The 15854-nt window shown below is 37.8% G+C and overlaps 1 protein-coding gene across 1 annotated transcript in view; it reads left to right on the top strand.

Moving 5' to 3' along the window:
• Positions 1 to 15854, top strand: part of si:ch211-246m6.5 (von Willebrand factor D and EGF domain-containing protein) — a 393193-nt gene that overhangs the window by 320026 nt on the left and 57313 nt on the right. Inside the window, exon 20 of the mRNA XM_028806510.2 lies at positions 14724 to 14891. Coding sequence (XP_028662343.1) covers positions 14724 to 14891 — 168 coding nt within the window. The remainder of the gene's footprint in view (positions 1 to 14723; positions 14892 to 15854) is intronic.

The following is a 15854-nucleotide window of genomic DNA, read 5'->3' as shown; positions in this document are numbered from 1 at the left end:
AGAATTTGACTCACTGCATTTTATTTATTTGAATACTTTGTTTTGATTGTTTATAAATAAAAGCACTTTTGCACTTTTGTACCATCCCCTTGCTATGTTGTTGCCTCACTGTCCAGCTCATCGGTAACATTACCGACAGTGACGGGTTCAAGGGCTCCTGGACAGCAGACGGGAGCATGGAGCCGAACCCGCATTGTCACAATTCCTCTTTTCCTCTTCCCTGGCAGCTCTATCCTTAGCATCCTTCTCCCAATATACTCAGCATCTCTCCTCTGCACATGTCCAAACCAACGCAATCTCACCTCTCTGACTTTATCTCCCAACCGTCCAACCTGAGCTGACCCTCTAATGTCCTCATTTCTGATCCTGTCCATCCTCGTCACACACAATGCAAATCTTAGCATTTTGACTCTGCTACCTCCAGCTCTGTCTCCTGCTTTCTGGTCAGTGCCACCGTCTCCAACCCATATAATACAGCTGTGTGCATACCTGCCAGAACATAATTCAGCTTTATGCGACTAGGAAACAAGATGAGTAGAAGGTGGCTATTGAATGAAAAAGGACTTGTGATTTTGGAGGCTGTTTTGGCCATTGAGTGACAGTCTAATAAGCTCCATACTGCTACAGTACCCTCCATAATGTTTGGGAGAAAGACACAATTTTTTTCTTGATTTCCCAATTGTTCCACAGTTTAAAATTACAAATCAAACAATTCAGATGTCATTAAAATGCACAATGCAAACTTTAATTAATGGGTATTTGTATAAATTTTGGTCAGACTGTGTAGAAATGACAACACTTTCTACCTAGTAACTCCATTTAAGGGCACCATAATGTTTGGGAAAATTCAATGGTCGGTATATTAAAGCAGTCATATTTAATATTTCTTTGATGCATAACCCTTGCATGCAATGACTGTGTGATGTCTGCAATGTCGGATATAACACATACAGTACAGATCTGCTGTATTTTTTTCACTTTCAATGTTATTTTATTTTACTTGACAGCATGTTAATTTGCTGAAAAATAATACAGTTAATTCTAAACATACAACATCTATTTCATATTGCACCTTTAAATAGTTCCCAAGTCATTTTCCAAGTAGAGCATACTAAAGAGCAACACTTTACATTTTATTTTGACAACTACAAGTTAAATAATGGGCCCAGCATATCACAGTGGATCAGAGGCAGGAATGCAATCCACTGTGTCAAACTGCCTGCAAAACTAATGTGTTAAATATGTTATTGTGCTTATATTTCATGACAAATAAAAAAAAAAAATCAGTGAATATTACAAAAGTGGAATGGTGCAGTAGTAACGTCCAGAGACCTGGGTTTGATTTCAAATCCAATTATTTTCTATATCTATGTATTTTTCTCCATCAATTCTGTTTTCTTCTCACATCCCAAACACGTGTTAGGTTAATTGACAGCTTCAAACTCTATATGGATCTGCATGCGGTCCTGTGAGTATACCATCTGATGGATGTTTACCTCTTTTAGGACGGTGGTTTGTGTGCCTATGAGAAAGGGTAGAGCTTCTCATGAATCTTCAATGGAAAAAATAGATTCTGAAAGGCAAGGTAGTGTGGCATAGTGGTTAAGGCTTTGGATTTCAGACCCTGAGGTTGTGGGTTCAAAATCTCCTACTGACACTGTGTGACCACGAGCAAGTCAACTGACCTGCATGTGCTGCAACTGGGAAAAAACAAAAGAAATGGAGCTGTTTTGTTTCTCAAATGTTATAGTATGTCGCCTTGGATAATGGTGTCAGCCAAATAAGTAAATATATCAGCTAATGAATGAATGGTCTCTATGGTATGATAGTTTACTATTGAGTCTAAGGTAATGAAATACTGCTGTTAACTCTATAATATGGTCACATATCTCAACTGACAATAATGTTGCATTCCCCAAGTGATTTTATTCTTGCTTAGTTCAAATTCCCATGCAGTGTTAAAGATGCCCTTAAAAGTGTATATATGGAAATATTGTTTGAATATAATTTATATACTGTACTTAATGTTACTCTTACACTGGCAGTTTAGCTGTGTGCTCTCCTGGAATGTCCATGCATAACAGTCTGTAGAGTTTACAGAGAATGGTGTGATAAACATCGTTTGAGTGCAGGCTCTGGGCAAAAACATTTTGTTAATAAAACTAGCTCGAGGTAACAAAAAGGCCACAGACACACAAATGAGAGCTCTTTACAAAAGTGGTGTGCTAATCTCTAAATGCATAACATGTTACACCTTGAAGTGGATGAGCTGCAGCATAGCAAGAGACAATGATGGATTTTACTTCTGCCTTTTAAGAACAGGAAGGTGAAGCTACAGTTGGTATGGGTTCACCATCTGATACCAAATACCACCAAATCTCAGTTTCCGCTGCAGCATGGACCCATTTTGCCTTTTGTCAATGTCATAGGCTGGTGGTAGAAGTATAAGTGTGTGCAGTATGTTTCCTCAACACACATTAGGTCACTTCATGCCAAATGAGCATCATTTAAATGCCACACCATACCCAATTATTGTTGCAGGCTGTTTGCACCCCTTTATAGTCACTGTCTACGTTTGGTCTAAAGGATTCTTCTAAAAGAATAATATACAATGCCACATAGCATGATTCATCTAACATTGGTTCTATGAATTAGACTGTCATTTCAATTTACACCAATGGCCTGCTCAGTAGACAGATCTTGATCTAGTAAAACACATGTGCGATAACATGAAACAACAAGTCTGCAGAATTAATGTGTGGCTGAAAAATCTCTAGGAACTGCCTGATAATATCAAGTGAGCACGGACCAAAATCCCTAAATAATGCTTCCGAACCTTGTTCAAGCCATGCCTTGCAAAACTCAGGAAATGTTCTGGAAATTAAGGAGGTCCTATTCAGTACTTGATCACTGCATGTAATGAAGTGGCCAATGGGCATAACTAATACTTGAGTGGAATACAGTGAAATATTGGTAGGCACTGCTCCCTCACAGCCTTACAGAGCTGGATTGGAATCTCAACCTAGTCACTGTTTGTGTGCTCTTTACATATCTCTCACTATCACACAAGTTTTCGCGGGATACTCTGGATTCTTTCCATAGCTCAAAGATAATTGGTCAGGTATAGGGAAAGGTGGATGGGTACGTGAGTAAGCCTACAAAGAACTGGCGACATATGATGAGGCTGATGCTGCCAAAAGAAACTTTGAATACCCACAACTATATAAACAAAATATTGTCTCCAGAAAATATAAATAATCAAAACAACTGTAATGGTCTGTTTTGGCCTTTGTTAACGAAAAAGCGATTTTCAATTTTTAGGAAATAAAAAGTGTTATTGGATAAAGGAGTGGCTGTACAGCACCGGCCATTACCTTTACTATGGATCCCAGCTCTGTGATGTAAAGACTTTCTATTTTTATTTCTTTAGATATAACATGGTTTTAGATAAGTTTCAGCTGACTGCCTTTTCTCTGCTTTGCCTATTACGGTTTGATTGTTGTCTTCCAAGACATCCACTTTCGCTGGTTGCTGTCATCAATCAAAGCTTCACTCTAACTTTGTGGGCTCCTTCACTTGAGCTCTGTGGTTCATGCCTCTCTAGTGAAGCTGTGAGTGAATCGGGCACTTTGTCTCGACTCGAAGAGGCTTTCTAAATCCAATAGAAGCTCTGGGGAAAATCACTTTTTTCTCTCTTTCTTTTTCCTTTCTATTTTTACATGTGAACCCAATCTCTGTTTACAACATGACACTTGTAAAATTGCCATATATTTTATGTTAAAGGGCTTTACATATTGTTTATCTACTTTAATAAACCAGAAAATAAAATGCATGGTTCTGATTGGCATACCAATATATTTAAAAGGGGAATTTTGTTATAGTAGCTTTTTAAAAAATGTTTTTAAAAGCTTTGTTCTAACAATGGAAACTCTGCTTCAATATGTGACAGAATGACATGACCACCACCAAGTGGCCTAAATAAGAATTTATTTTTTAAAAAGATGGTCATAAAGCTGGCAGAAAGCACCTAAATACAACTAGTTGATATTATAAGGAGGAAGTAAAAAATAAAATATGAGGAATTCAGGTGTCAGCGATACCTACTCATCTAGCAAACAGACCCCATCTTTACACTATTTATTTAATGCAAAATTACATTTTATTTAAATTGATTGGATTAAGCTTGTTTGGAAACTAATGGATGAAGTACCTAAATAGAATGGCCTGATTTCTCTAAATGCTACAGAGAATTAGGACTTTAAGGTACATAGACACAAGATGTCTAGCAGAGACTACTGTATGTACACTCTGTCATCTCTCGTAGTTGTAAACTGACTGCCTGATAATGACGGCAGGTTGGTATATCACTTACCCACAGCTCAGAGGATCAGTTCTCACGTACAGTCTCTGTCAACAAGCAATTTTGTTTAACGATTTCTCCAGGTCTTCCAGTTTCTCCCTGTACCCCCAAGATGTACATGTTAGGTTAATTACTGCCTCTAAACAGGCCTTGTGTGAGAGAGTGTGCCATTGAAATGGCAGGTGTCCCATCCAGGACTGACTACTGAGAAGTGTAGTTAATGTGGTGTAGTGGATAAGGAACTGGTCTCTTCACGACTGGTTCACTTCCCACCTCTGACTCACTGTTTGACAGAAAAAAAAAATACAGTTTTGAGAAATACTGAAAGAATGTATTTTCAGATGCTGGCCCAGAGCTGAACTGATTCAAGATGGCAATGTCTGTGGATATAAATGATCCAGGAAGGGGCAGGCCAAGGAGGACTGACAATGGAAGTGGCATCAGAGGTGGAATGGCAGGAAAGTATTCACGGCGCATCACTTTTTCCACATTTTGTTATGTTACAGCCTTATTCCAAAATGGATTAAATTCATTTTTTTCCTCAGAATTCTACACACAACACCCCATAATGACAACGTGAAAAAAGTTTACTTGAGATTTTTGCAAATTTATTAAAAATAAAAAAATTGAGAAAGCACATGTACATAAGTATTCACAGCCTTTGCCATGAAGCTCAAAATTGAGCTCAGGTGCATCCTGTTTCCCCTGATCATCCTTGAGATGTTTCTGCAGCTTAATTGGAGTCCACCTGTGGTAAATTCAGTTGATTTGGACATGATTTGGAAAGACACACAACCCTGTCTATATAAGGTCCCACAGTTGACAGTTCATGTCAGAGCACAAACCAAGCATGAAGTCAAAGGAATTGTCTGTAGACCTCCGAGACAGGATTGTCTCAAGTCACAAATCGGGGGAAGGTTACAGAAAAATTTCTGCTGCTTTGAAGGTCCCAATGAGCACAGTGGCCTCCATCATCCGTAAGTGGAAGAAGTTCGAAACTACCAGGACTCTTCCTAGAGCTGGCCGGCCATCTAAACTGAACGATCGGGGGAGAAGGGCCTTAGTCAGGGAGGTGACCAAGAACCCAATGGTCACTCTTTCAGAGCTCCAGAGGTCCTCTGTGGAGAGAGGAGAACCTTCCAGAAGGACAACCATCTCTGCAGCAATCCACCAATCAGGCCTGTATGGTAGAGTGGCCAGACGGAAGTCACTCCTTAGTAAAAGGCACATGGCAGCCCGCCTGGAGTTCGCCAAAAGGCACTTGAAGGACTCTCAGACCATGAGAAAGAAAATTCTCTGGTCTGATGAGACAAAGATTGAACTCTTTGGTGTGAATGCCAGGCGTCACATTTGGAGGAAACCAAGCACCGCTCATCACCAGGCCAATACCATCCCTACAGTGAAGCATGGTGGTGGCAGCATCGTGCTGTGGGGATGTTTTTCAGTGGCAGGGACTGGGAGACTAGTCAGGATAAAGGGAAAGATGACTGCAGCAATATACAGAGACATCCTGGATGAAAACCTGCTCCAGAGCGCTCTTGACCTCAGACTGGGGCAACGGTTCATCTTTCAGAAGGACAACGACCCTAAGCACACAGCCAAGATATCAAAGGAGTGACTTCAGCACAACTCTGTGAATGTCCTTGAGTGGCCCAGCCAGAGCCCAGACTTGAATCCGATTGAACATCTCTGGAGAGATCTTAAAATTACTGTGCACCGACGCTTTCCATCCAACCTGATGGAGCTTGAGAGGTGCTGCAAAGAGGAATGGGCAAAACTGGCCAAAGATAGGTGTGCCAAGCTTGTGGTATCATATTCAAAAAGACCTGAGGCCGTAATTGCTGCCAAAGGTGCATCGACAAAATATTGAGCAAAGGCTGTGAATACTTATGTACATGGGATTTCTCAGTTTTTTTATTTTTAATAAATTTGCAAAAACCTCAAGTAAACTTTTTTCACATTGTCATTATGGGGTGTTGTGTGTAGAATTCTGAGGAAAATAATGAATTTAATCCATTTTGGAATAAGGCTGTAACATAACAAAATGTGGAAAAAGTGAAGCGCTGTGAATACTTTCCGGATGCACTGTAGAAGGCAATAATGCAACTCCCTGGTTCAACAGGTTATTACTACCACCAGAGCCCTTAAGCTGCCTCCTAAGTGCATGCACAAGACTATGTATAGATATAGATATTGTAAAGAAAGCACAAACAACCACATTTAAGAGTTGGGGAATCCGTCCCTGTATACTAAAGAACTGGTGCTTGCAAATACTGATCGACATGAAAGTTCAAGTATAGACAATGGTACATTGGTTGGCGGACATTTTATGCTGTGGGGACAGAAATGGAAGGGGAATGCTGGGAAAGGAGTCACTGAGGAAGATGGGATGTAGTGATGTCATCATTGGGGGACCAGAGGGAAGGAAGGAACCCGGAAGTGGCTTGGCCTGCTGGCTAGGGTTTTCAAGTGTATTCATGGTGGTGTTTTCTTGTCTTTCCTGTCGAAACAAAGACAGAGTGGTTAGTATACTGCTGTCGTCCCCTGACATGCAATTCCGAGATGCTCCTCGGGTCCTTAAGCTGCTCCCTAAACAATCATGCACAAGAGCATGACACAGTGAAAGAAGCCATAACATACCTTGGTTCTAATTTTTAAACAGTTATATAAGCCATTAAACATTATCTTCATGTTTGTAAATTTACTTGGGATAGTGCTTACTGTAGGAAAGGTACCACAAATATGTTTAACGATAGTTGTTTGGACTCAATGTAGGACTGGATAACGTCAAAAAATGAATATAAAAAAATGGACAGCCTGATAACAGCTAGGTCTCTGAAATATTATCAATAAGGAGCAGGGAGGTTTATTATTATCAGTGTCTCAATAACAGCGTACACAGGTATCCACAGGGCATGTAGAAAAAGAATTTATCCATTTACATGAAAGGCCAGTTTATCTATTTAGGTGTCATTTGTAGAACTGTCTAATGGTCTCCATGGGACATGACCCTCCACAAGCTTTCCTCTTTATATTTCAACAGTTATCTGCCTAGTGTATGCAGATCCAAGTTCTAATTTAAAGAACCCCATTTAATGCTTGAACTTCTCGTGACCTGGAAATATTCAATATCCCTCATCAATTTAGGGACCACTGCAGACACTCAATAAGGCTATCCTGTCTGCCACACCATCATAACATTTTATATGTCAGCTTACATGTGTGCCCCCTAAGGTTTCATAATCTATTTGGTTACTGTATTATACTCTTTATTGTTTTTTAGATTGTGCATTTGAGCATTTAGTTCCTCCTTCATGTATACGACATCTATATATCTCTGAAATGGTTGCCTCACAAAGTAGCTGTCATAGGCATGTTTACTCACACTTACTGTATTAGAGTTTATGATGTGCTGATTTCCAGGTCGATTGAAATTCCTACTAAAATGCTACACTTTCTCTGCTTCATTGATAACACAATTGAGTAAAACGAAAGAAAATGTTGTTTTTGTGAATTTGTGTGCAAGCTAAAAATGAAGCCAAGAAGAAAAAGGCATTTACGTGTTTTCTATGTTTATTTCCATCAATCACCTTCTCTACACATATGTGGGGGTTCTGAGAGACTATCTTGGCATAGCTGGGTGAACCAGCAGCCCTTAGAATTTTCTTTCATTTGTAATCCTGTAAAAAAATTTATTGACTGTGTATCTGAGACAGCAAAATATTCTTTTAAATAAGTAATAGAACCAATTTTGTTGGCTTAATTAAATATTAGCAGTCAGGAAGTATTTTTTTTCTAACTTGTTGGGTTTCCAGTTATTACACAACAGGTAAGGTGCCAACCCACTAACTTTGTGCAGCCAGTTCAAGTTTAAGATTCACTGTTAGATTTATGCTTGTGTGTGTGTCTCTGCTCAGATCCAAAGATAAACCTCAGTTTTGTCTGTGAACATGTATAGTAGCACATGATATTTGTGTCTGTGAAATCCTTGTGTGATGTTATTTTTAATTAAAAGCAAAACTAATTGTGTATTTGCTGTCAGTGCACAAACACAATCTATTCAAAAATTACAGCTGTTGCAGCCTTACATAGTGTGGGTCGGCCTGCAGGTCAGGTTTACATCCTCTGTGTGGCTGAACTGGTGACATTGGCTTGAGTTAAAGTCAGTAGTTACCAGCCTGTTGAGGGGGAGACAAGATAGATAGATAGATAGATAGATAGATAGATAGATAGATAGATAGATAGATAGATAGATAGATAGATAGATAGATAGATAGATAGATAGATAGATAGATAGATAGATAGATAGATAGATAGATAGATATTCCCAAACAGTATGGTTTGAATACACTGGAAAAACTATAAAGCAAGAAAATGAAAAAGAAACAATCTTCTGATTTGGCAGTCACAGTCACAAAGAGGCATTATGCAGGCGTATTGCTGTTGGTATAAAGCAGCAATTCTCAAACTTTTTCTCCTTGTGAACCCCTTCAAAAAACCAGAATAAATTAGCGAACCCCCTGTGTAGTTATTACAATATAGTAAATAAAACAATAAAAATTGGATTGTTATTAAAATTTATTTTCCATATTGAATAATAAATGGTTCATAATGAAAAACCTAAACATAATCGTAAAACATTTACAGACAAACATTAATAAAACTAATGTGATAGCTACAAAAAAATGAATACAAAATGAATACAATAAAACAGAACATTCATCATAGTAAAGCTGAAAACAAAACGGAATTATCTTTAATGTCAACGAATGCCAACTGGTTCTTAGGTAACTTAGGTTAAACTTGAAAAAACCCTCAATGGGGATATTTGTGCCTGTTTGTTGGAACAAAGAAATTCAAAATTTGGTTCGATGTCTGAAAGTTTGAGTCTTAAATCAGGTTCTGCATTTAACCTGTTTCTGTATTTATTTTTCAGGTAAGTGTATGTTGAAAATCCTTTCTCACACAGATATGTTGTACAAAAGGGTAATAAAACTTTAATGGCTTTTTCTGACAAAACAGGATATTCATTTCTTACACTGAGCCAAAAGTCAATTAAAGAGTGATCTTTAAAAACAGCTTTTAGGGAACTATCAGAGGATAAATCAATGAGCTTTTCTTTTTCCAGTAAAGTTACAGAAATATATGAACTTAAATCTCCTTGAAAAGGACTACATATCCAGTTGTTCAATCCAGATATATTAGGTCTATTAGGAAAATAATAATTGAAAGTTAATTGAAGCTTGTTTGAGATGTTCGGTAATATCCCTTTTAATATTTTCGTTAAGTTGAAATACTGCTGAGAGAACCAAAACATTCATACTCATTCATCTCCAGACATTGAATCCAAAAGTTGAACTTTTTTAGCATGGCTTCTATTCTATCATGCACACTGAAAATGGTGACACCTGAATGAAATGAAAAGGATGGTCAAGAAAGAATGCTTCAACTTCAGACTTCAATTCAAGCAAGCGGGTCAAAACTTTGCCACGAGAAAGCCATCTAACTTTTGCATGAAGTAGTAAAGAAACGTGAAGGCTTCCAATGTCCTCACAAAGCGCCTGGAACAGACGAGAGTTTGTAGCACGCGATTTTATAAAATTTACAATTTTTACAGTGTCAGTTAAAATATTGGCCAACTCTACAGGAATATGTTTACATGCAAGTATTTGTCTATGAATACAGCAATGAGTCCATTCAATATTTTCGTTGATCTGACCAGAAAATTTTCCGGTCATTGATTTTGCACTATCTGTGCATACACCAAAGCAAAAAGACCAGTTTATTCCATTTATTTCAAAATAGCCATTGATCATATCGAAAATTGCTTCTCCTGTTGTAGTGGTTTTCAGAGGTTTTACAAATAGTACATCTTCTTGAATGGAATTCTTAAAAATATATCTACTATAAACAAGCAATACTGTGGCGTTTGCTACATCGGTCGACTCGTCAAAAGTTCACTTCCACATCCATCCATCCATCCATTGTCCAACCCGCTGAACTTCCACATCATTTGCCAAATCATTAATTCTTCGCGACACTGTGTTGTTTGATAAGGGAACCAGGTCAATTTTCTTTGCCGCCTTTTCTCCAAGCATACACTTCATGATGTCTTTTGCACACGGTCCAATCAAATTTTCTGCCACTGTATGTGCTTGTCCAGATCTTGTAATTCTGTAACTTACTTGAAATGATGCCTCAAGAGCATTTTTACTATCTGCGTTTGAAGCTGACAGGAAAGAAGAAACACTACACTTTTTATTACATGCTAATTTTCTTTTAAAATACTCTACAGGTTTATCTTTGCATGTTGGATGTTTTGTTTCAATGTGTCTACGAAGAAGTGATGGTTTTAAACTGCTGTTGGCCAGGACTTCATTACAAATTACACAAAGCGGTTTAGGTACTGACTCATCCCTGGTAAAATAAAAACCCATTCGTAAATAGTCGCTGTCATATTTTCATTTCTTCGCTTTTGTCTTACCATGTTTCGCCTATTTTTTCCTTGCTTTCAGTCTGGAGAGACGGTAGCTCACTACAACTTTCAGTATCTTCACCCTGTGTTGGTACCAAATAAGGGACTGAAGTAGAAGAAGAAGCAATTGATTGCTCATCCAGCTTTTTGTCAGACTTGATAAAACTACCCGTTTTTAACCATCAATCCATAATAAAATTACAGAGTAATAATTATTTACTTTCACGTTCGACATGCACACGTTTAAGTAAAATGTCTTTATTGTAATTTATTTACACACATTATGCACTACCAATTTATTAAAATCACTCGTAGTACTTAAGCGCGTCATACGAATCAATTAGATTCTACTCTCCCTTGTCTGATCGCGGCGTTTTTACATTGGCAGACGTTATTCTCATTCTTTCCAGCGCATTCGGGGTTCTCGGTTCGCTGAATTGGAAGTTTCCGGATCATATGAGAATGTACACGCATTGCCAGTGGCGTAGCGTCTCATCGCATTACAGATTGTTACCTGTTGCAACTCGACAATTTTACGGAATCTTCCACCGCAATGCGTAAGTGACTGAGGTAATATTCATGAATTTGACATTTAATTGATTTGTTGACCCACTTTTATTATTGTATTATTAATAGTACTGTGAATATATTTGCGTACATTTAATATTTAATTATATTGTTTACGTTTGTGATTTAAAATTCCGCCAATACAATATTTTTTCGCAATCCCCTTTTATAAACCACCAGTTGGGAATCACTGGTATAAAGGAGCCCCTGTAGAGTTTCTTGCTAAATAATTTGTTGGCTAAAATTTGTTTCCTATTGATGTAGGTTATTAAAGCAGAGCATTACCCCAGGGAGGCATGGAATTTAGCAGGTGATTCAATAAACCATTGCAAAAAGTTGAATGGAAATACAACAGCAATTCTTAGTGATTGTAATTCATTTTGTTTTTACTATTAGCTTCACTTGATATATATATATAATGTTTAATGTTCATATGTTATCAGTTTATAGTTGTGTAATATGTTGCTAAGACCTGTGCTGACCTACTTTTTGGTGTCCCCTGTTACCTACTCAGTTTGTCATTAAGGCTGCAAAAAGTGCCACTGCTGTAGAAACCATCCTGTATTGTTCCGTTTCCAAAGAAGGCAGGGACTTCTTTATGTAATGACCAGTGGCCCTTATCTCTCACATCATGAACACCGTTGGTCTTAAGACTATATGAGTCCCCTTGTTGTAGACCACCTGGACCCACTACAGTTTGCCTATTGGACAAAGATTGGAGTGGAAGATTCAGTAATCTATTTGCTTCACAGCATTGGAGCACCACAAGGATTAGTCCTGTCTCATTTACTCACACTATAAATATAACACCAGATCATGTCACTTGCAGAAAGTCTCAAAGGATTCTGGCACTTATGGGGTGTATTAGTAAGGGGGATAAGACAAAGTATAGGAATCAGGTGGAGAACTTTGATTCTTGGTGCAGAAAGAGAACTGATTATTGATTTTCATTGTACCAAAGAAAATCTGTGCCCGGTCCCAATTCAGGGAGTGGATGTGAAGGTGGTGCACTCCTAAAAGTACTTGGAGGGCCACATCAATGATAGGCTAGAAATACAGAGGGACTACGGTACATAAGAAAGGGCAGAGCAAACTCTATTTTCTTATTTATATTTTTATTTTATTAATTTTCATTGTAATCATTCCAATCAAACAGATCAATTTATAACCCAACAAATTTGAAGACAAATCAAACCCCACCCCTGAGAAGGAGAGCTTAGCTAAAGGAAAATTGCTTAAGGCTTTTTAAAAACTCTATTTTCTTAGGGGAATGTGGTCATTTAATGTGGGGAGCTACCCCACATCCTTTATATGTTCTACTAGCTGAAATACCAAGCGTTGCCCAGGTGGAAAATAAAGTGTTTTATAATTAAAAAAACACAACTTTAAAAATAAAAATAAATTAACAAACAATGAAGACTCACTAATGTGCTTGTCTTGCAGTTTTGTATGTATGTTATCATCCACTTGACGCTCGGAACCGGCCAACTCTATTTAATTTCAAAAGCAACAGGGGAGCGGTGGTGCTCAGACATAAACAATGCTGGCAGTCACCTCCAGTTTCCCATCTGGTGGTCATTCCGAGTGTGAACTGGATGATAACATGCATAAAAGACCGTAAGATGACTCTCCCCATCTCTCCCCTCTGGGTGGTGGGTTAGACTTGATTTCACCCTACAGTATTTTAGTTGACCAATAAGGAGCATGTGCATGAAGTTTCATGAAAATCACTCCAGCCGTTTAGAAGTGATGCTGGAACATGCATACATACACACGCACATACATTGACTTTTATATATACAGATAACTTTGTGATTGCCAGTGTGATTTTCTACATTGTGGCGTGCTGGGCTGGCAACATCCCCTCAAGCCCACTGAATCAACAAACTAATTAAAAAGGCAGACCCAGTGATGTAGCACACTCTGGACACCCTGGGAGGTAGTAGCAAAAAGAGTTTATTAAAACAAAACCATTGCCATTATGAACAATGCTGTGCTTCATTCCTCTGACACAGTAACACTCAAAACACTCAGCCAACAAATTATTCAGCAAAAGTGTGTCAAGAAACGCTACTGGGGATCCTCTGTATTAATGACAACATACCTGCATAATGCCTCACAGTGACTATGAATGCCAAATCTGATGTTTTCTTTCTATATAGTTTTCTTTTTTTAAGTCTTTCTGGGGTATATTTAGAGGGGTTTGATGTATATCATAGTATAATAATATTATTTTTTGAGCTTCTCTAAAAAAAGCAATTTTCCCCCCTGAGGACAAATAAAGTTCTATCTATCTATCTATCTATCTATCTATCTATCTATCTATCTATCTATCTATCTATCTATCTATCTATCTATCTGCACTCTGAGTGTGTACTCAGTGAAATGGACTATATACAGTAATGCTAAATAAAACAGAATTGACAGTAGACAAGCTGCATTATTCATCTACACGGGGTAGCACTTGTAGTATTTTGACTTTTCCCACAGACCCAAGGACATGCTGTCAGGTCAGTCTTTGTTGTTAACTTTCCGCAGCGTGCCCATGTTTGTTTGCACCCTTTAAAGAGCCGTCCTCTGTGAATAGAAGATTCCTGCCTTGTGCCTGCCTGCTGCTACTAAGTTACGCCACAACCTCCATGATTCCATTGAGATAAGCCAGTTCAGAGAATAATGCATTTTTGTCAGATATATTCCCTATAAGCTTTTATGCAGCTTTTACACAGCATTGCACTGTGGTAGAGTGGATTGTATTGTTGCCTTACAGCAAGTGAACCATATTTTGATTCCCTCTATAGCATGTAGAGTTTTTATGTTTCCCTTGAGTCTGTTTTCTCCAACATTTGGTAGGCATGCAGCTCTGTGCAAACAATTGTCCCATGATGAACTGGAATGGTTTTTGCCCTGTGACTATTGTCACTTGGCTAGATTCTATCCAAGTTTTTAAGTAGAGTAAACCAGATAAAAAAAGTAACAAATGTTTTCTAACATTGAAGGTTTTATATAAAGTCAGACAGTGTTACAAGAGTATTTTTAATAGCATTTACTCTATAAGTGAATCCTACTGGTAGCATAACACATGTCTCCTTCTAGCACGAGATATACTGTATGAAAGCAGCAATTTATATATCTTTTTAATTATTGAATTAATTTTTGTCGTGCTTTTATGCACCAAAAACAATACTATAAAGTGAGTTTTGTTGTGTTCTTGCTTAATATCTCATCTCAGATTAATTTTGTCAATGAATTCCATTTCACATTCCTCCATAATATAAGTAACCCATGACATCTGCCCTTTCTCCATCTTTTACCTCCTTACAGTTGAAAGACAGGTAGAGAGCATGCGTGTGACTGCTACTAACTCTGAGCCTCGGCCTGATGAGATATCCTGGACATCAAGTGTCAAGCTTCACCCTCCAGAGAAGCTGAAAAAAGAAGCTGAAAGGGGTCCATTTGTAGAAAAAATACCAAACGACAGTGAAAAAAAGGGCAAGTATATCCCAAGTGTTATCATTATTTTTCTACTATGTGTTTGCTGGAGGGGGGATTAAATGTACTTGCTGCAAGTCAAAAATAAATGAGGCAAGTGAAAACAAAAACAAAAAAAAAATCACTTTAAATTTGAAGGAAGTCTTGTTTTGTTTTTTGTATCACCATTTTTGCAAAATATTATTGCTATTCTTTGATCTACATAATAAAGAAATCATTTTTTTTTTCTGCCATCTGCTCAAATATGTTCCATTCTAATGCCCTGCTTAAGTACATACAGAATGAGACGTATAGTAGACATTAGACAGAGACTGACAATGGTAAGTTTTACAGTCACTTTCTTGAATGTAGTGGGAAGAGATTTATTGATGTGTCAAAAGTGTATTGATTTTATTATTTTATATATTTGTTGATTTTTCTCAGTAGTAGGTAATTAGGAAAAAATGTACTTGTTCTAGTATAGCTTTGCCCTAGGAAACATTGATTTGTAAAACAGAACTTTGGTGCAGGCTGGGAAGGGAGGATTACTTTATGTTATATAAACCCCTCATATTTTTGCCTTGATTTTTTAATGAAGAAAATAGCAAAAGTGTATAAGGTTTTCTCCTTGAATCCTGCCATTGTCATAGGAGCCTGTCCCTACTCTTTCCTGTGTTAGAAAATGGATTGTGATGTCCAGGAACAGTTTTAAATGTGAATCTAGCTGGTGGAGTCTGAAAGTTTTTCTTGCAAAGATCTTCTACTGTAGTGAGTGATTTCAGAATTATGGACTCATTTTAGCTTTCGTTTTCATTCTCTCCTACAGTTTTGTGCCCATATTGGCAGTGCAGTGGTCTCAGACTGTACAATTTGTGTAGCATTTTTGTACAACTATATGATAGCAAGTAGCTCCCTCTATTTGTACAATTATATAAAGCATGGAGTCTACAATCCAATTACAGAAGTGCTTGTTTATTTGGCTTC

This window comes from Erpetoichthys calabaricus, chromosome 8 (genome assembly GCF_900747795.2).
Source record: "Erpetoichthys calabaricus chromosome 8, fErpCal1.3, whole genome shotgun sequence".
Classification (NCBI taxonomy): domain Eukaryota; kingdom Metazoa; phylum Chordata; class Cladistia; order Polypteriformes; family Polypteridae; genus Erpetoichthys; species Erpetoichthys calabaricus.
The sequence above is the reverse complement of the archived record's forward strand: the minus strand, read 5'-3'. Positions and strand labels throughout refer to the sequence as shown.